Source organism: Lynx rufus, unplaced genomic scaffold, assembly GCF_022079265.1.
Source record: "Lynx rufus isolate CCGP_SWC_20201006 ecotype Redwood Valley unplaced genomic scaffold, mLynRuf1.p SCAF_3, whole genome shotgun sequence".
NCBI lineage: Eukaryota > Metazoa > Chordata > Mammalia > Carnivora > Felidae > Lynx > Lynx rufus.
In genome coordinates, this window is record NW_025814845.1 from 37,975,825 (window position 1) to 37,996,443 (window position 20,619).

Below are 20,619 nucleotides of genomic sequence, written 5' to 3' on the forward strand. Positions count from 1 at the left end.
ATGACAGAACTGAAGGAAAAGGGACAAGGTGACTGAGCTGTGGGCATGGTCTACACGCATATCAGCTGCCATCCCGACCCATTTCTGAAGCTCTGAGACTCCGCTGGACTGTTCTGCTCTCTGTGTAGGAGCCCTGAGAAGAAGGCCAGCAGCAGCATCAGTGGCCATGGCGGTCACTGCTTTGCACCGATGACCATGCACACTGATCCTCAAAGGGCTGTCAGGACTGCGGGAGTTACAGAAAAGGAAGGGCTCGGTCACTGCCATCTACCGGTACAAACCAAACAGGCAAACCACTTTAAGATTGAATGTTACAGGAACTTAAACCGTTTCCCCCCCCCCCCCCAGTCAGGTCAGTGAGGGATGGGGAATACTTCCACTACTGAAATGGAGGCTGTGGAAAGATGCCCAAAGAAGGTGAAGGTCACCATGTCTTGACTAAATGAAAGAAAGGGTCCACAGGAGAACTTTCTAATCCCCTGGATGTCCGTTTTGGTGCCTGTCCAATTCTCAGACTAAAATAAGATCTTGTTACAAGTGAAAAGTAGAAAAACCAGCTAAGTGTTCGGTGTTAAAATTAACTCTTCGGTGAAAATTCAAGAACTACAGGAGAACTTGCAATAGTGTCCACTGGGCAGAAGGTTAAACTAGATTTCAAACAAAAATTGTCCTAAAGCTGAGTCTTGGCAGATCCAGATAGAGAGCACATCTTGCCTGACACATAGTCCCTCTGTTTTAGACGCTCGCGGCAGGAATAGTTGTTGGCCCCAAGGAAAGGAAATTGAACCAGAAAGCAATGTGGGATCCTAAGCGATAGTTTTGCTTAAGGCACTGCAGGCCCTTTCCCTATGATTACAGGTTTTCCTTAAAGAAAGAAACCTGGATCCTTATCTCTGCCCGTTTTTATTATTAATGACAGACCAATGCACAAGATAAGTTATATACTAGAAGACTCAGGAAGTTCTGTGTCTACCAAAGAAATGTTTTTATTTATTTCTATTTTTAAAGTATATTTCTTTATTTAATTTTTAAAATGTATTTATTTTGAGAGAAACAGAGACAATGCAAGTCAGGGAGGGGCAGAGAGAGGGAGAGAGAAAGAGGGAGAGGGAGAGGGAGAGGGAGAGGGAGAGGGAGAGGGAGAGGGAGAGGGAGAGGGAGAGGGAGAGGGAATCCCAAGCAGGCTCCATGCTGCCAGCACAGAGCCTGACACAGGGCTTGAACTCATGAAACCATAAGATCATGACCTGAGCCAAAACCAAGAGTCAGACGCTTAACCAACTGAGCCACCCAGGCCCAGCTATTTCTTTATTTTGAAAGCGAGTGAGACAGAACACAGGAGGGGCAGACACAGAGGGAGACAGAGAGAATACCAAGCAGGTTCCATATTGCCAGTGCAGAACCCGATGTGGGGCTCAATCTCACGTACCATGAGATCACGATCCGAGCCGAAATCAAGTGTCAGTCACTTAACTGACTGAGCCACCCAGGTACCCCTATTTTTATTTTTAATGTTTATTTATTTATTTTGAGAGAGAGAAAGAACGTGCGTGTATGCAAGGTGGGGAGGGGCAGATACAGAGAATTCTAACCATACTCTGTGCTATCAGTGCAGAGCCCAACACAAGGCTCAATCTCACAAACTGTGAGATCATAAGATGAGCCAAAATCAAGAGTCAGAAGCTTAACTGACCGAGCCACACACAGGTGCCACAAGAAATATTTTAATTTAATTATTTTCTTTAAAGCTCATGTTTTTGAGAGAGAGAAAGGGTGCACATGCACACAAGCAGAGGAGGGGCAGAGAAAGAGGGAGAGAATCCCAAGCAGGCTCTGCACCATCAGCGGGCAGCCCGCTGTGGGGCTTAATCCCGGGAATTGCAAGGTTATGACCTGAGATGAAATCAAGAGTCTGATGCTTGGGGCGCCTGGGTGGCTCAGTCAGTTAAGCATCCGACTTCAGCTCAGGTCACGATCTCGTGGTTTGTGAATTCAAGCTCCATGTCAGGCTCTGTGCTGACAGCTCAGAGCCTGGAGCCTGCTTTGGATTTTGTGTCTCCCTCTCTCTCTGACCCTCCCCCCACTCACATTCTCTCTCTCTCTCTCTCTGTGTCTCCAAAATAAACATAAAAAAAAAAGTCTGATGCTCAACCAACTGAGCCACCCAGGCACCCCCCCCCAAACATGTTTTTAAATTGCATGTGAAGCCCCCTCTTCTTTTTTTTTTTTTTTTTTCTCCACTTTTTGCAAGGCAAAGAAGAAAGGAAGGCAAAGTGAGAAGCCTGGAAAGACTTCATTAATAAGAAATTTACATATCATGAGAGGATTAGTATTAAGAGTTCTTATTAAAGAAAAAACATTCTCTCACATAAAGGCATGTTTTATTTTAGGGGTATCTGGCTGGCTCAGTCAGAGGAGTGTGCGACTCTTGATCTCGGGGTCATGAGTTTGAGCCCCACATGTGGTGTACAGATAAATAAAGAAAGGAAACTTTAAAGACATGTTTTGTTTTGATTCAACCTCAAATTTCATATATGTAAAATGTCCTAAAAGTAGCTATTTAGAAACGATTCCTAACGAAAACCCACTAACCAGTTCAATGATCATACCTGAGAACATGGCAAGAGTTAGCTCAGGATAAGCCCTTGCTAACTCCTCGGATAACTGATAATACGAAACAGAATACAGGTGCGGCAGAGGAGACAGCTGGCTAAGTACTCCATCTGTTCTCTGAACTTCCAATTTGTGAGCATAGCGAAACATCTTCGGTTCCAGGATCTGCAGGAATGTAGAGTAAAGATTTCATGAGTCCTCTAAATTTCAGCTATAATCGAAAAATAAAATCTTCTCACAAGAATTATTCCAGCTTAAAAATAATATAGGTATGTATATTGAAAGTATTCCAGATGTTAATTTATTTTTTTTCTTTTTTCAGCATTTATTTATTTTTGAGAGAGAGAGAGAGAGAGAGAGAGAGAGACAGAGCATGAGTGGGGGAGGGACAGAAAGAGGGGGAGACACAGAATCCGAAGCAGGCTCCAGGCTCTGAGCTGTCAGCACAGAGCCTGACACGAGGCTTGAACCTACAAGCCGTGAGATCATGACCTGAGCCGAAGTCAGATGCTTAACTGACTGAGCCACCCAGGCGCCCCAAGATGTTAATTTCTAATTCCTAGAAATGTTTGCAAAGGATCTGTAATTGTTTACAAGCCTTTCTATTCCTTGAGCTTAATGCCAACAGTTTGAGGCAGTAGCAGTCTGAAAATGACTTAAGCAACTTACTATACCATTACTTGAAGAAAATTTACCACTTCCCAGCTCAAAAACAGGATTATATGAAACATGTATAAGTGAAAAAAAAATCTTCAAATAGATCTTGGTTACATACAGATCAAATAAGGAATATGATTTAAAAATTCTTTAACATTACACTATATAGAGAGTGATACCACTGAACTTTCTTCCTAATTAATTAAGACATTAGGGTGTAATTCCCGAGATGGTCGCAACCACCATCAATACCACTTTAAGCCCTCTGGAAAAATCAGCATCTAATTGAATCTCATTCTTGGTTAAAAGAGAAAAATCTCACCCTATTAACAATTAGATATTGCATGATGATGGAATATCCATGCTTGGGAAGTAACCTTTCTATGTTATTTTTCTTGGTCTAATAAAGAAAAATTATACAAGGTCATCAAAGAAGAGCTAATTACTTTTTACTTCGTTCTCAAAAAATCATTTGGCTCACATTATTCTTATCTGGCAGGTCCTGATCACTCAATTTGTGTAAGTACTTGAACACATATAGGCACATACAGGTGCATGTGTGGGAGTATATACGTGACCCCTTTGTAATACACTTCTGAACAGTCTGTATTATTTGTAGACTTAAGTGACCCATATTATCTTTGTCTTCTATTTGTAATGATAATCAGCAATTGATACCATGTCTCCCCACTGAAAATAAAGCTGAATATTTATAGACTTTCAAGGCAAGAATAGATAGCAATGCTTCATGAAATCCTCAATAAGAAATATTTTAACTATGGGCGCCTGGGTGGCTCAGCTGGTTAAGCATCGGACTCTTGATCTCAGCTCCAGCCCTGTGTTGGGCTCTGCGTGGACAGTGTGGAGCCTGCTCGAGATTCTCTCTCTCCTTCTCTCTCTGCCCGTCCCCTGCTTGCACTCTTTCTCCCTCAAAAATAAATAAATAAACTTAAAAAAAATATTTTAAGTAATATTTGCTTACATACCTGTAAAAGTTGCATAGCAACCTCATAGATGCTTCGAGAAGAATCAGCTGCTTTAAACAGGATCAGATTCAGGAGCATCACTGTATCACACTGATAATCCCTAGGGACAAATTTTACATGTTAGGTAAATGTTTAGAGGCTTTCACACCATTAATAAATATGATACACAAAGGGGGAGCTGCAGACATGCAGCTTTTAAAGCAATGAAGTGACTAGGGGTTTGTTTTTAAGGCAAAAGGTACAACAGATGCATGGTGATCGTTATTCTTATTTTGGTTACATTTCATTAGAGCTCAGGGAAGCAAAACACTGGTTTCTTAGTATTTTTCTCTAAAAAAAAAAAAAAAAGCTAAATAAAATATGGAAGCCAGTATCTAGAGTACCTGTTCTGGAATACATTAGCTATGGCTTTAAAGCAGCCAGCTGCCACTCTCTTGGAACCAGTGTAACATCGGTCCACAGCCCAGTACATCAGGTTGCTCTGATCCGGGTTCAGCTCCAGCAGTAATGTAACTGCTTCACAGCCCAACTGATGAACCTAAGGAAAGGTCACAAGATTGCCCGGGAGAAAGAAATTTATATAACTACTTCCCCATATTTTTATTCAAATAACACAGTATATATATTTATTGTATTGAAGCACAAATCTCAGTCTCCTTTTGTTCAACCTCTTCTCATTTTATTTAGCCAAAAGGAAACAAATGACATGGATAAACTATACTTTTTCCACAAGACTCTACGTAGTACAATTCTCTCCTCCAGCAGAGCCCTAAAGGCGGCTGATGAATATGCACAGTGATTCAGTGCTTTCAGAAAAGTGAGTTATTAACCTCTCCAGTTATTTTTATCAAGCTTTATTCTTGTCTCGGATAACCTAATACAAAAATTATTCTGAGGGGAAAAAAATGTAAGTTCTATTTTAAATTGTGAAGTCTATGCATGTACAGCAGGAGAATAAAGAATAGGGAAGACAAGAAAGATTAATTGGGGAGTGGTCAAAAAAAATGAAATTAAGCATAACAAATAACATGTATTTCTTCCATGGAGCTCAATGTATTCTATATTAATATAGTTTAGATTTAGAACCCTATTGTGAGATATATGTATACACTATTATATTAACCCTATAATAATTAACATTATTTAAGTAATAAATAAGAATTAGAAAATTCTTAAATTGTTGCATCCTATTTAATTTTATATAATATGCTTTTTGTTTATATGCTAATCTGTCTCCTATTAAAAAAAAATTGGTTTTCAATGAGTCATACTGTAACTCCAAATAATGTAGTGCCATTTATTATGAAATCTTAAAGGAACTGTCATAATTACCTTTTTGTCCAGAGAGTCCAAAATGTTATCCAACCATTTGTACAAATAGCCATCTGATGAAAGTCCTACATTATCTGCAACAGGGCCACAACATAGTACAGCAGACATAGCCTTCAAACAATAATATTAGAATTACATTTAAAACATTTAAGAGGTTATATGTTGGCTGTTTAATGTGAAGAGGCAGGATATTTTTATTCATGCTTATGTGGCCACAATACCTTTAATTCTTTACAAAGAAAAGCGTAATAGTAATTTTTGAAACTAAGTAATTTATTATGAGTAGTAAGTGAATGGATGATATCAAATTAGGCATGGAGTTTGAACAGTACTGGAAGAGAAGAGGGGGGAAAAAGACGGAGAAAAAGTACTTAAGGAAAAAGAAGCAATTCTCAGTTCTTTAAGAAAATAGTGTTTAAATTTTGGGTGGATTCTGTAACTTCTTTGCGTTGTATTTTATGCATTTAAATAAGCATACAGTATAAATGTTTTCATACAGCAGGCAAATATTTATTCTAATGTTCTCAAGGTACTAAGAAGAAATCTATCCTCTTTACAATACTAGGCAACGAGAGACAAAAAAATTTACACTCTTCACGTAAGAAAAAAGAAAGCAGATTTCTAAGTAAATACCTTTAGGGCACAGTACTGATGTCTGTTAATTTGCATATTTCTGTCACTGTATCTGTCCAAGGGTGTAAACATGATGCTGAAAGGGCCTGCCCAGTGACTGAACAGCATAAACAGACTGTGACGAAGGCTCTGTTGAGGGAAGATACTTCTTCTCTGGTGCACTGTGAATAAAAAATAGATGGGAAAACAATGATTCCCATTTCCCTTTATTTTAATGTGCATGCCAACTTATTTGGCATTGAATATGCAATATTATAAAAAAGAAAGCAGAAGTTTTTATCTTAAACTGCCAAAAACCTCCTCCGTGGCAGAAATCATTTCCACATACGCAAGCCACAGGAACAGGGCTGAGACTATGACACCACGCAGCATAGCGTTGTGAGAGATTCAGGACCCGCAAGCACGGTTTCAAGGGAGGTACGAGGACCCTGCCTGCCTCTCTCCCTGGCTGTTGCTGCTTACACGGCAAGCGGGGCCGAGACATCAACGCGAACACAACTCTGGATCTCGGTTCAATGTCAAGTGAAATCTTTGGACGAGATAAGTTGTTTTTAAGCTGTATGTTTTTAGCAGCACAGCTGTCTTTGTCAAAGAATCAAGAATCCTTACATGGAATCTTGATACACAAAACAGACAAAGGAGGGGCTGATCTACTTGAACTCAGGGGTAAGGCCTAGAGTCCAAACCCATTCTGCTGCCTCTTGCTGCTGGCAGCAGAGGAAAAACGACACAGTTTGAAAACGACTGTTTGAGATGATCTCCGTGGATTCTCTCCACGTTAAAATTCCATCTACAAATTCTCGGTGTCAATCCTTGTTGAAGAAACCCAAGAGTATCTTAATGAGCCAATCTGGAAGTTGTAGAAAAATGTTTAGTAATGGACTAAATTCTACCTTTATGTTAATGGGCTTCAGATCAGAAAAGTTAGAGGGAAAGAATGCTCTTTCCCTCTAACTGGCATCATTTCCTCTAAAGTTCCAAATAGGGCTCCTGCACTTGAAATTAAGGTACCTAAGAAATGCTTACTGGACTCTCTTATAAAATACAACCCATGCTCTTACTTTAAAAGCCAACTGTTTGCATGTATTTTTAAAGCTAACAAAATTATTCTTTTTCAGAAAGAAAAAGAAAAAAATTGTATTTACATTTATACCAAAGGCTACAGTCACATTTTTATGTCTTACACTTGTACAGAATTTATGGCTTTTTAAAACGTAATTGCACAAATTAATACTTCTAGTGCCTAAACCACTATCTGCCATTTGGTAGGTACTCAACAATAGGTACAATGACCTTAAAGGAACCAGTCAATAACACTGTATCTTTGGTATATTTTGTAACTGCAGCCTACACCCTTCTTCCATTACTCAAAAGTATCTTGTTAATTCTATTCTCATTACTATTTCTTTTTGCTTACTACAACTAGAACAAGTCTCTCTAAAGAAGTTTATCCGAGGGGCACCTGAGTGGCTCAGTCAGTTAAGCATCCGACTTTGGCCCCGGTCATGATTTCATGGCTCATGAGTTCAAGGCCTACTTCAGGCTCTATGCTGACAGCTCAAAGCCTGGAGCCTACTTCGGATTCTGTGTCTCCTTCTGTCTCTGGCCCTCCCTGGCTCGCACTCTGTCTCTCTCTCCTTCAAAAATAAATAAACATTAAAAAAAATTTTTTTTAAATAAAAGAATAGAATTTTTAAAAATAAAAATAATAGAAGAATATTCTATTGACTTCTTAAATTTTTTGTTAGTGTCTTGATTATCATTAAAAATCTAGGTGGGGTTGTTTTTTGACTTCTACTCACACCACTAATTGAAAGCTAAAACAAACGCTTGCCATCCATGTTATGCTGACATATTTTCCACTATGTTTTAGCTGCTTTAGCACCTGAGACTGCAAACCCTCATGGGAAGAAAATATATGATGGTCGCTTAATAATTCAATAATGTTTTAAGCAACTGAAAATAGGGGTGCCTGGGTGGCTCAGTCAGTTAAGCATCCGACTTCGGCTCAGGTCATGATCTCACAGTTCGTGTGTTCGAGCCCCTTATCGGGCTCTGTGCTGACAGCTTAGAGCCTGGAGCCTGCTTCAAATTCTGTGTGTCCCTCTCTCTCTGCTCCTCCCCCACTCATGCTCTGTCTCTCTCTCCTTCAAAAATAAATAAAAACATTAAAAAAAAATTTAAAAAAAGAAAGAAACTGAAAATAATTACCTGGAACATTCTGAATGATATTCGCCACTAAGGCACTAAAATGGCATCGTATATCCTTCAGTGTGTCAGAGTCTTTCTCATTTTCTGCTTCCAGGAGTTGTCGAGTTAAATCTACATATTCCAATAAAGTGTTGTTGAGGAAATGTGTTTCATTATCAAGGCCACCACTTGCACTGAAAATATTGGAAAAAAAAAATGTGATTTTAAATTGTAATTTCAATCAAAATAAATTCCTAGTAATCAAACCAGAATAATACACAGTAGACCCTTAAACAATGGGGGGCTTGGGGTACCCACTCACACCACTCCAGTCAAAAATCTGTATATAACTTTTAACTCCACAAAACTTAGCAATTAATAGCCTATTGTTGGCTGGAAACCTTGCCGATAACATAAACTGTTGATGAACATATATATTGCATGTCATACATATTATGTACTATATTCTTGCAATAAAGACAGAGAAAATGAAACCATAAGAGAAAACACATTTATATTACTGTACTGTTAAAATTCACATACAAGTGGGCCTGTGCAGCTCGAATCTATGTTCAAGGATCAACTGTGTATTAAACTTGGCATGGTCATGATAGTGTGCAACTTAATATACAAAAATTAAATGAACATGATTTTGGCTCACAAATATGAGATAGATTGTGCTTTTTAAAAGTTTATTTTAGGAGACAGAGCATGTGAGTAGGGGAGGGGCAGAGACAGAGGGATAGAGAGAATCCCAAGCAGGGTCTGCACTGTTAGCACAGAGCCCAATGCAGGGCTCGATCCTATGACTCTGAAATCATGACCTCAGTTGAAATCAAGAGTTGGACACTTGACTGACTGAGCCACCCAGGTGCTCCTAGATGATGCTTCTTCCTCTTTTTTTTTTTAATGTTTATTTTTGAGAGAGAGAGAGAGACAGAGTGTGAATGGTGGAGGGGCAGAGACAGAGGGAGACACAGAATCCAAAGCAGGCTCCAGGCTCTGAGATGTCAGTACACAGCCTGATGCGGGGCTCAACCCCACGAGCCGTGAGATCATGACCCAAGCTAAAGTCAGATGCTCAACCTACTGAGTCACCCAAGTGCCCCTAGATGGTGCTTCTTAATCAAGAAACTACTGCAATTTATGTTATTCAATTCCATATCTGCTTTTAATCGACTATTCTGAGTGCTGAATGTTATTCCTTCTCTGGCAAAATATATAGTTTTTCAAAATAAGGAAATAAGGAGGCATACGGGATAGGAAGGATCAGTTCAGAAGGGTAGAAAGAAGAAAGACTAGCTCTATATATTCTCCTAGTTGCCACACATATTCATATCATGCCTTTAGCATAATCAATCAAATATCCATTAGGTATTTATTCTCTGCAAGATTCTAAAACAGGTAGTACTAGGGACACAAAACTTTAAGAGAATTCAAGTACGAGTGGTGGTTTTCAAGTCTTCTTATACCCGTGGAATTGTCTCAAAAATCTGCAGTAATTTTTTCCCTGAGGCAAGGGCTCTCTGCCTGGAAACCAAAGACCAGAAAGGCTCCTTTGGTTAGTCAGAAGTCTTGGGTTCCAGTCTCGTTCCATTGTTTATAAAGGATTTGACCAGTAGCTACCTCAGAACATTTTAGTAAGACTATAAATGAGTTACTATGTAAGAAAGAGAAAATGAAATCATAAGAGAAAATGAATCATAATCTTATTAGTAAACCATAAGTGCTATATAAATGATGATGTTACATTACATTCATTTTGATCAGTTTTCCTTGCTATATTTGAAAAGTACCTCTAAAACACAAGATTTTAAAAGTAAAACTAATTTTTAATAGTTGTGAAGAGCTTCTTGTAAACATCGTAGGAGTGGCCTGGTTGGCTCAGTTGGTTAAGCATCCGACTTCGGCTCAGGTCATGATCTCACAATTCGTGAGTTCAAGTGCTGACAGCTCAGAGCCTGGAGCATGCTTCAGATTTTGTCTCCTCTCTCTCCCTGCCCCTTGCCCACCTGCATGTGCTCTCTCAAAAGAATAAACATCCTAAAGCCATGAAAACAAGAGTAAGGAATCACCATGGTATTACAGCATCTTAAAAATATCAGTCTACAATAAAAATATGTTCAATGAATTCATAATGAAATGTGTCCCCTCCCTTTTTTTGAGAGAGAAAAGGTGCAAGTGAGAGAGGGGCTGAGAGAGGGTGTGTGTGTGGGAGAGAGAGAGAGAGAGAGAGAGAGAGAGAAGCAGGGCTCACCCAAGCAGGGCTCATGTTCACCCCAAATGGAGCTCGAGCTCACCCGACGCGGAGCTCGAACTCAAGAACCATGAGATCATGACCTGAGTTGAAGTCAGATGCTTAATGACTGAGCCACCCAGGCACCTTTCTTTTCTTTTCCTTTTTTTTTTTTTTTGAAATGTTTCCCTTTATTCCTTAAATGAGTGTTTTTAATTTCTGAGTCATGATTTATTATTGGATGGGAAACCAATTTAATAGACTGCAACCTGACCCAGAGAAAAACATTCATTCATTTAACAAATATTCATTGAGTACTTCCTATGCATGAGGCACACAGGATCAGCTTGAGGAACAAAACAAAGATCCCTGCCTTCTTGGCATTCTGAATTCATCTTTTTTGCCTTAATCAAGGAAATAAAAAGTCCATAATAGCAACAGCCTTATAGGATTACTTTCTCTTAAAAAAAAATCAAACAAAACCAAAACCATAACTGTGTTCAAAACCATTACTGCCCAATGGTGAGTACAGCTTTTGCAGTTAAATTTTAAATACACCAACATCCTGCAGTTCCCCAAAATAGTACCAAAGATTCTCCATTCACTAACGTTACATTAAAAACAACAACCAAAAAAAGATCCAGGTATGTATTAGGTTGTTGATTTTTTGCATGAAGCCCAGCATGTTTCAAATTCTCTTTTCCTGACTTCCACTGTTTTGTTTTTGTGTAGGACAAAAAAAAAGGAATGATGTTTCTTTTTCTTTCTTCTCATTTGCTTTTCATTTACTATAAAAGAAAAGGTAATCCGTGGTTTAAATTCTCTTTAATTAAAGCTCTATTTTTGAAAGCACTTGTCAAAAAAGCACTTGATGCAAACTATGAAAGGGAGGAGGTACTCAGAAATAAGCGGGACAATGCCAGAGTAACAACACTGCACTATTATTAACGTTCTTTTTTCCTCGGGATCTCTTTTCAGTTACCTTTTTTTGAAGACGATCAGATCTCTCTTTTTTTCCCTCCTTCAATAAACAGGTAACACCATTATCTTTCCTAAGGAAATAGGTAGTTCTCAACCCAAAGCTGATGGAATTTTCCTTGAGGGGCTGGTCTTAGTGCCAAAATGCCTTTATTCTAACAATGTCTTCATTGGGGAAGGGTGGAAAGTTATGAATTATGATTTATGTTCATGGATTTTTTGATTTTCCCCAATAGGATAGATTAATAGATGACTGGGATAAATTTGTAAACTTTATAGTGTTTAGCCTATATATATATATATATATATATATATATATATATATATATATATACATCTATCTATCTATGTATGTATAGATAGACAGATGTATAGATAGATGTATATATATATGATTTTACAGTCTACAAGAAATACATCTTTATTTTTACTTATTTATTTTTAATGTTTATTTATTTTTGAGGCAGGGAGAGAGAGAGCATGAACAGGGGAGGGTCAGAGAGAGGGAGACACAGAATCTGAAACAGGCTCCAGGCTCTGAGCTGTCAGCACAGAGCCCGTCGCGGGGCTCGAACTCATGGACCGCAAGATCGTGACCTGAGCCGAAGTTGGCCGCCCAACCAACTGAGCCACCCAGGCGCCCAAGAAATACATCTTTAAAATGAGGTAAGATAAAGTTAACTTAGTCACAAAACACGGCTACTGTCCTCTTGCCTGAGTTACTAGATTCCTACAAATATCAAAATCCTAGGAATGTCATACCCAATTTTTTCCCGAAGCAATCTAGTACTAGTGGTAGATTTTTTTTCAACATGTTTTTTAGCCACTGGCTAATACTAGATGGACTGGCAAATAATGCTCACAGCGTTGAAGGTTTTTATTGTTGCAAGCATGCTTTGTTTTTATGTATTTCATAAGAGACAATATTATGTTCTCTAATCAAAGTTTTACAAATCAAAAATCCAACACTGACCTGTGACTAATGACACCCGCATCTGCCAGCAGTTCAAATATTCGTACCAGTTGTACTCGCAAAATATCTCGACGCCTGCGACGCTTCATATTCTGTTCCAGAGATAGAAAGATACTAAGTAAAAGTCCTTCCGGGAAGTCGATAGCAAACTTAGGGTTTTAGGGCTCCTTGCGATTATTTTGTTTGTGTAATGTGGACTTTGAGCAGTCTAGTGGCCACTGAATCAGAGAGACATGTGCAGATAGTTTGATTAATGAGCCAAATAAAATCACATGACAGTTTGTGCGGCCATACCCCTTGTGGGGGGAGAAAATAAAATCCTACAGTTACCTCACAGTTATAGTTACTTTTAGGTTATTTGCTAATCTGACAACTTCAGAAGAACTGAAGTGGTTAGTCAACTGTTCTCACTGAAAGCAAAAGAATCCCTAAGATGTCCCCCCGAATATAACAGAAGGGCGGGGAAAATAAAAAAAATAACACAAAGGAGAATGAAGAAACCCCACAGATTTTGCTTGTGCCAAAGTTTTCCACTCACGGATTAATTTTGACACAAAAACGAAATACAAAAGAAAAAATTTATCTGATCATTATGGTATGAATAAATTTGTCTTATTAGAGCCAAAGGACAAATGGCTAGCTTATAATTGCTATAAATCTCCCCTGGATTCTGCTTCCAGTGGGAACTCATGTAGTAGGAAGAGGCAGATTTGCTGCATCATTTTCTTCTATTGCTCATTATGTCACCATGATGTCATTTTCACAGTACAGAGCAACTAGAAACCTACAAAATCCAGATTCCTGCCTTGCATAAGCAGGCCAATTTGCTGATAACCAGTTCATTACAACTACTACTTCATTTAGCTCTTTATAAAGTTTACAGCAATTCATACTGAACAGGATGGTTTCTAAACAGCTTTTGAGGATTTCTGCAACCTTTTAACTGACTTGTTTTCATCTCATCCCTGTAGAAAGACTGAGTCTACAGCACTCAAAATAAATCTTACATTCAAGGCACATCATTGTACCTATCTATTCACTTGCTATGATGACTTCTCTCCCCTGAAATTCTGAAGTATAAATATCGCTACTTAATTTTGCTTCCATTTCCATTTTCCTCTGCAATCCTTTAACTTTCATGCTATACTGTAATCAACATGATCATTCTGAAACAAAAGTCTAATCAATTACTAAATGGGGATACTATCACTACTCCACCAGGCTAAATTAAAGAAAGGAAATAAAGAAGTACAGATGCTGTCTTACAGTTTCTAAAGAGTAGCTATTATCCCCATCTCCCTCTCCTGTTTTAATTCCTTGGTGACATAAAGAGCAGTGATTCTCAGTCATCTACACCAGGCTCATCTACAGTGGTTTTTAGAAGATTTCTGGGCTCCATTCCAGGGATTCTCATTCAACAGGCCCAGGAATCTATAATTTTTAGGAAGCTCTCCAGGCAATTCTCGGATGCCTATGCCATACGGTAACCACTGGACTACTAAATAAAGCAGAGACCAGGAGTCTGTCATGAGATAATACCTACCTTGCTTTGCAGCATAACCAATCACTTTCTCCATAATATAATCACGCAAAAGAATCTGCAGTGTTCAAATTCTTTCATAAGGTTTGCAAATGCTATTTCTCTGCCTAGAATGTCTTCCCCTTGCTTATCCACCAAGGAATGTGCTTCAAACTTCAGCTCAAATATTGGTGCTTCCTACCTACTTTTCCTTCACAGGCAGAGCCAGAGGCTTTTCCTCTCTACAGTCTGTACAACCTCTTACCTATGACTTCGTTTCAGTGAATAACACATTGTTATAGTTATGGTTTGCATATCTGCCTGTCCCACTGGACCTGCGGTTTCTAAAAGTTGCTCAGGACAGAACACAAACCTATAGATTTGGGAATGTAAACCTGGGGCTGGCAAAATATGGACCTCACAGGCCAAATCTGGCCCACTGCTGCCTAAATAAAATTTTATTGCAATCTAGCTGCGTCCCTTTGTTTAGTAACCTATGCAGCAAAACTGAGCAGTTGCAACAGAGACAGTAGGACCTGCAAAGGTGAAAATATTTACTACCTGGCCATTTACAGGAAGTTTGCTGACCCATCTAGATCCTGACTGCCCTCACTCTAGTTATAGCAATTTAATATCTTTTATGTAATGAGTTTCTGCATAAAGATCTCCTCGGGGGGGGGGGGGGGGAGAGTTTTGTATATTAAAAAAGTGTTTAGAACTACTTTAGATGATCTTTTACGTAATAACTTCTCAATTTCTAACTTTTGACAAAATTCTATGTCTAATTTTGACATAGAATATAGAAGACAAGTACTTGATGAATATTTAATGGTAGAAAAATACACACTTACCTCTGGCCTTCTTTCGAGTGCTTCTTTAATTATGGGATGCAATTCCTCTATTAGTTCCCTAGAAGGGAAGTGATATATTTTTAAATTAATAGCTGAATGGGTATAATCTGTTGTGCAAATATGTAAACACTAATATAATGATGTGAAATGCAAGCGTTAACCCTAATTCTACTGTTTTAATCTTTTTTTAATGTTTATTTATTTTTGAGAGTGAGAGAGAGACACACACAGAGCGCAAGCAGGGGAGGGGCAGAGAGAGACGGAGACAGAATCTGAAACAGGCTCCAGGCTCCAAGCTGTCAGCACAGAGCCCGACGTGGGGCTCGAACTCGTGAACCACGAGATCATGACCTGAGCCAAAGTCGGACGCTTAACCAACTGAGCCACCCAGGTGCCCCCTAATTCTACTGTTTCCAACACAATCCTTATTGTTTTGTTTTGGTTACAAAAGAACATATGCACACTGTATTTGGAAAGCAGAAAAAAATGGGATAGGCCACTTACTCTAATTCACAGAGGTAAGTACCATTAAGACTGTTGTTCCATCATTTTGAGCCCACACACATTTTATATAGTTGAAACCCTATCATACATGGGATGGTATCCTTTTTTCCCATTAATAGCATAATGACTTTTAAATGCCATTAATTTATTCATAATATTCTTTTATAGAGTAGGATACCACAATTTTCCTAACCACTTTCATTTCTCACTGATTCATTAAATTTTATGTAATTTTTTAAAGCTTTTTAAATTATTTATTACTATTATTTTTAAATATTTATTTACTTTTGAGAGAGACAGAGCTTGAGCAGGGGAAAGGCAGACAGACAGACAGACAAACAGGCAGACAGACATAGAATCTGAAACAGGCTCCATGCTCTGAGCTGTCAGCACAGAGCCCAATGTGGGGCTCACACCCATGAACTCTGAGATCGTGACCTCAGCTGAAGTTGGATGCTTAACCGACTGAGCCACCCAGGTGTCCCTAAAATTTTTTTTTTTTTGAGAGAGAGAGACAGAGACAGAGAATCCCAAGCAGGCTCTTTGGTGTTAATGCAGAGCCTGATGAGGGGCTTGAACTCACCAACTGTGACACTATGACTTGAGCCCATGTCGGACATTTAACTGACTAAGCCACTCAGGCACTCCTGAAGATTTTAAGTAATCTCTACACCTAACGTGGAGCTTGAACTTACAACCATAAGATCAAGAGTCACATGCTCTACTGACTGAGGTGGCCAGGTGCCCCAATTTTATCTAATTTTTGTTGTTAGAAATACTACCTTAGTGAATATCTTTGCCTTCATTTCTGATTATCTCCTTAGGATTAATTCTTATAAATAGCATTAATGAGTTAAAGTGTATGAACTTCATGAAAATGATAACTTTATCTTTGCTTACGTTATGGCTTTGAATTGTAAATGTGATCATTGTGGATAACTGGAAAAATAAAAAAGGATAATACGAAAACACAATGCATCCACAATTTCATCATCTATGGAAACTACTGCAGATATTTACAGTTTTTGCCTGAGGATTGTTTCTCTTTATGAGAATTTGTTTTTTAAGAATCTGAGATCATCTTTGGATCCTATTTTTTCCATTAGCACAATAATGTATTTACTTATCACAAAATAATTTTCCAAGACTTCATTTATGATGAACGCCACCCCACAAATACAGACACATAATAATTAGCTAACCTAGTCTCTGCTGTATGTGTTATCTCAGAGATGAAACATCAAACATCACCTGAGATCAATGGAGGACAATCTCAAAAGAATGACTACAAGGCCCAGCAGGCAAGGCAAGGACCAAGCAGAATCTCAGGCAAAAATGAAGGATTTTTTTCATTAGTATAAAAAATATCAAGGATGACATAAATATGTATGTAAATATTTCTTTTACAAATAACCTAATTCTCAGGGCGCCTGGGTGGCTCAGTTGGTTGAGTGTACGACTTTGGCTCAGGTCATAATCTCGTGGTTCGTGGGTTCAAGCCCCACATCGGGCTCTGTGCTGACAGCTCGGAGCCTGGAGCCTGCTTCGGATTCTGTCTCCCTCGCTCTCTGCCCCTTCCTCCCTCCCTCTCACTCTCTCTCTTTCTCTCTCTGAAAAATAAATAAACATTAAAATAAATAAATAAATAAATAAATAAATAAATAAATAAATAAAAAATAACCTAATTCTCTTGAATAAGAACAGGAAAAATGATACTTTTAGCCAATAGACCAAAACTGTAAAATAATCACATCACTGTGTAAATAGGCAGAAAAGTATTAAAAATTTACATGGCATTTTATCATTTTTAGAACCTATTTATACAGAATAGATATGTGATTTTCACAGTCATTCTGTGAAGAATATTGGGTAATTCTTATCTGTTCAGTCAAAATGAAGAAATAAAGGATCAGAGAAATTACAGGACTCATTAAATGTTACATGGCTAGTTACCTGCTAAATGTCAGGACTGACATGAACTGTCCAGATAGTAAGTACTCTATCACGCCTTCTCTCCAACAGTACATCAGCTGGTTTAGTGCATAGAGAACAGATACGAAGATAATTACCTAAAAGCTCCTGGGTTGGTCCTGCCAAGACCTAGAACAAGGGATTCTGTGATCTCTATGCTCTCAGAGCGCATCATTGGAACTATGTGCTTAAACAAGGATGAAGGGGATGGGATGCCGATAATCTGAAAAAAAAAAAAAGGTATTTATAGCAGCCGTTAATGACAGTACATCCAATTAAATAATTTGGCACTTCATCCACATTTCATCAACATTTCATCAAGGGCCATGGAAAGATGGAATTTTTCTGTGAACGGGGCTTCAAAATTCACCTGTGGTACACATAATCTAAAAACATTAAATGACTTGTCCAATGTTTCACTGCAAGTTCATTAAAAGAATTTGGGCTCTGTGGGTCTCCTAATTTCTTACAGACACTTACCATCAGATAATAGGCTGATTCCCTCCATCTGATAGTCTATGTCTTTTGATCCATAAAAACCAATTTAAAAAAATTCCTTCTACAAGAGTCACTGGTGTTAAAGAAAGACTCTCAGGTCTTAGGTTTTCTAAATTTTCTCCAACCACCTCGCAACATTTTGTGTCACAGCATGAAGGCTATACAACTGTTATTACCAAGTATCATTGGTACCACTACATAATTTAGGGAAATTCGACAAAGGTATTTATTTAAACGATTTATTTTGGATACTGAGAAGTGTGAAAACTATAGAAAATAAATAAGGAAAAGTGGGGATGAAAATTCCTTTAAAAAATTCACTACGATGAATTCAGTGAGCATGACCCTCCATCAGTACAACAGTGTTCGTGTGTATACATATGAAATTGATCCCAGTAAGGAATCGATAGTCATGCGATTTCTTGCACTATTTTCATTGTTAGTACAAGCAACACACTTTTCAACCAAATGCCTTTATGGTCCTGGAAAAGACACTTGAAAACCATTATTTGATGGTGCCATTCAAATTCAGTGGCAGGTTGGGAAGCCTTACTTTGGAATCAATGCTATAGCCACTATCAGGGGTAGACGCCAGCGTCTCGGGAGGAGAACACCTCACAGAACCTGCAGATGTTGAAGAGGTCGTGGATGTCGCCGCACTGCAGCAAAGGAGCAGATAGTTTCTCCACAGGCCGACGTAGGAGTCACTGCTTGTGGTAGTGTTCACTTTCTTAGCATTGATGGGGCTGCTAAGGGGGAAAACAGCAAGAGAAGCAGGTGAATACAAACAACACGACATTTTTTGAAGTTTTCTTTAACTAAAGCTAAATGCTATCAATTTAGGAGAGATGGTTAACATACGGTTTTATTACCACCGCTGCTAAAGCCCTGTGGAATGGTGGTAAGATATAAATGAATAACATATTTGACTGAAAATTAAAACATAGCATCATTTTAACATCATCTATTATTCTTGTGACCAAAGTTAATATTTCAACAGGCCACATTTTATAACTTCTTATACATGCTCGACGTGGAAAAAAAAAAAACAACACATGAAAACAAAATGAAAATCCCCTTTATCCCACATCCAAGTAAGCACAGTATATTCTTTTACAAATCTTCAATTCATATACAAACATGTTGAATATATCTCCTTTAACTCACAAAAACTGAACAATACTGTTTTTTTTTTTGTATGTACTTAACGTGTTTTAAACATCTTACACTAAAAGACTATACTTCTGGGACATCATTTTTTTTAATTTTTTTTTTTTTTATTTTACATCTATTTAGTTTTGATACAGACAGAGCACAAGTGGGGGAGAGGCAGAGAGAGAGAAGGAGACACAGAATCCAAAGCAGGCTCCAGGCTCTGAGCTGTCAGCACAGAGCCCAACGCGGGGCTCGAACTCACAAACCGCGAGATCATGACCTGAGCCGAAGTCGAACACTCAACCGACTGAGCCACCCAGGTGCCCCAGTGCGACATCATTTTTGATGACTGTATGCTATATTACTATAGAGATCAGGTTTTGTTGTCTGAATTTTCATTATTGGGCATTTTAACTAATAGAAATTTTTCCCTATAATACACAACACTATACATTTGAATATATGCTTAATTATAATAAAATTTTAATTATTTTCTTGGGTAAATTCCTAAAAATGGAACTGCAGTGTCAAAAGAGTATCCACATTTTTAAGGATTCTGTCAAATTTCTGTCTTGAAACAACAGACCAATAAAATATGTTGGAACAATTCCATAAATCTTTCCAAACACCAAATTCTATTGGGATTAAGGAATGAGAGGAAAACAAAACAGAAAAATACTAACACAGAGTCCTTAGCTTCAGTATATTTATATATTAAGATAAACAAAGCAAACATATCACTTCATTAATTCATCAACAGTGTTTTACTGTTTTAGAAAATATTGTGGCAGCAGTAAAAACAAAATAAAACAACCCTGTTAAAAATCACTACCAGCAGGTCACTTGGGTGGCTCAGTTGGTTGAGTGACCAAGTCTTTATCTTGGCTCAGGATCTCACCATTCATGAGTTCGAGCCTTGCATCAGGTTCTGTGCTGACAGCACGGAGCCTGCTTGGGACTCTCTCTCTCCCTTTCTTTCTGCCCCTCCCTGGCTCTCGCTCTCTCTCTCTCTCTCTCTCTCTCTCTGTCTCAAAAATAAGTAAAAATAAACTTAAAAAAAAATCACTACCATCATGAGTACTGCGGAAGATATACAATACAGAAATGAATAAAACAACGTCAGATAGTGCCAACTGTGATGAAGAATGATAGAGGAGATAGAGAATGGTAGTAGGAGAGGAGCTTCTAATTTAAAACATGGTAATTAGGGGAGACTAAGATAAGGTCATTAATGTTATGCAAGGTGGCAAGTGTCAATTTCCACTAAATAAATAATACTTGCTACATAATACCTGAGAATCTATATAGATACATAATAAGCATGGATACACATATAGAAAAACCAAAAATATCTATATTCAAATCCAAAAGAAGGAATGATTACTCTGGGTTGGGAGATATAAGAGAAGGCTTTAAAAATAAGGTGGAATTTGAGATACAGCAGATGTCGACATACAGAAGACAGAGAAGACAAAAGGCATTCTAGGTTCATGTGAACTAAAACTCAAGATAGTGGAAACTGT

At 38.2% G+C, this 20,619-nt stretch overlaps 1 protein-coding gene across 4 annotated transcripts in view; it reads right to left on the reverse strand.

Annotated features, from left to right (window-relative positions):
• The window catches only part of FRYL (FRY like transcription coactivator), a 303,326-nt gene that overhangs the window by 73,194 nt on the left and 209,513 nt on the right, over positions 1 to 20,619 (reverse strand). For all 4 annotated transcript variants that reach the window (XM_047091763.1, XM_047091761.1, XM_047091762.1 and 1 more), the window contains 10 exons: positions 18,495 to 18,690; positions 17,542 to 17,666; positions 14,969 to 15,026; positions 12,599 to 12,690; positions 8,433 to 8,605; positions 6,222 to 6,382; positions 5,589 to 5,699; positions 4,640 to 4,794; positions 4,257 to 4,356; positions 2,610 to 2,778 (listed from right to left, as the gene is read on the reverse strand). In XM_047091763.1, the coding sequence (XP_046947719.1) occupies positions 2,610 to 2,778; positions 4,257 to 4,356; positions 4,640 to 4,794; positions 5,589 to 5,699; positions 6,222 to 6,382; positions 8,433 to 8,605; positions 12,599 to 12,690; positions 14,969 to 15,026; positions 17,542 to 17,666; positions 18,495 to 18,690 (1,340 nt within the window). The remainder of the gene's footprint in view (positions 1 to 2,609; positions 2,779 to 4,256; positions 4,357 to 4,639; positions 4,795 to 5,588; positions 5,700 to 6,221; positions 6,383 to 8,432; positions 8,606 to 12,598; positions 12,691 to 14,968; positions 15,027 to 17,541; positions 17,667 to 18,494; positions 18,691 to 20,619) is intronic.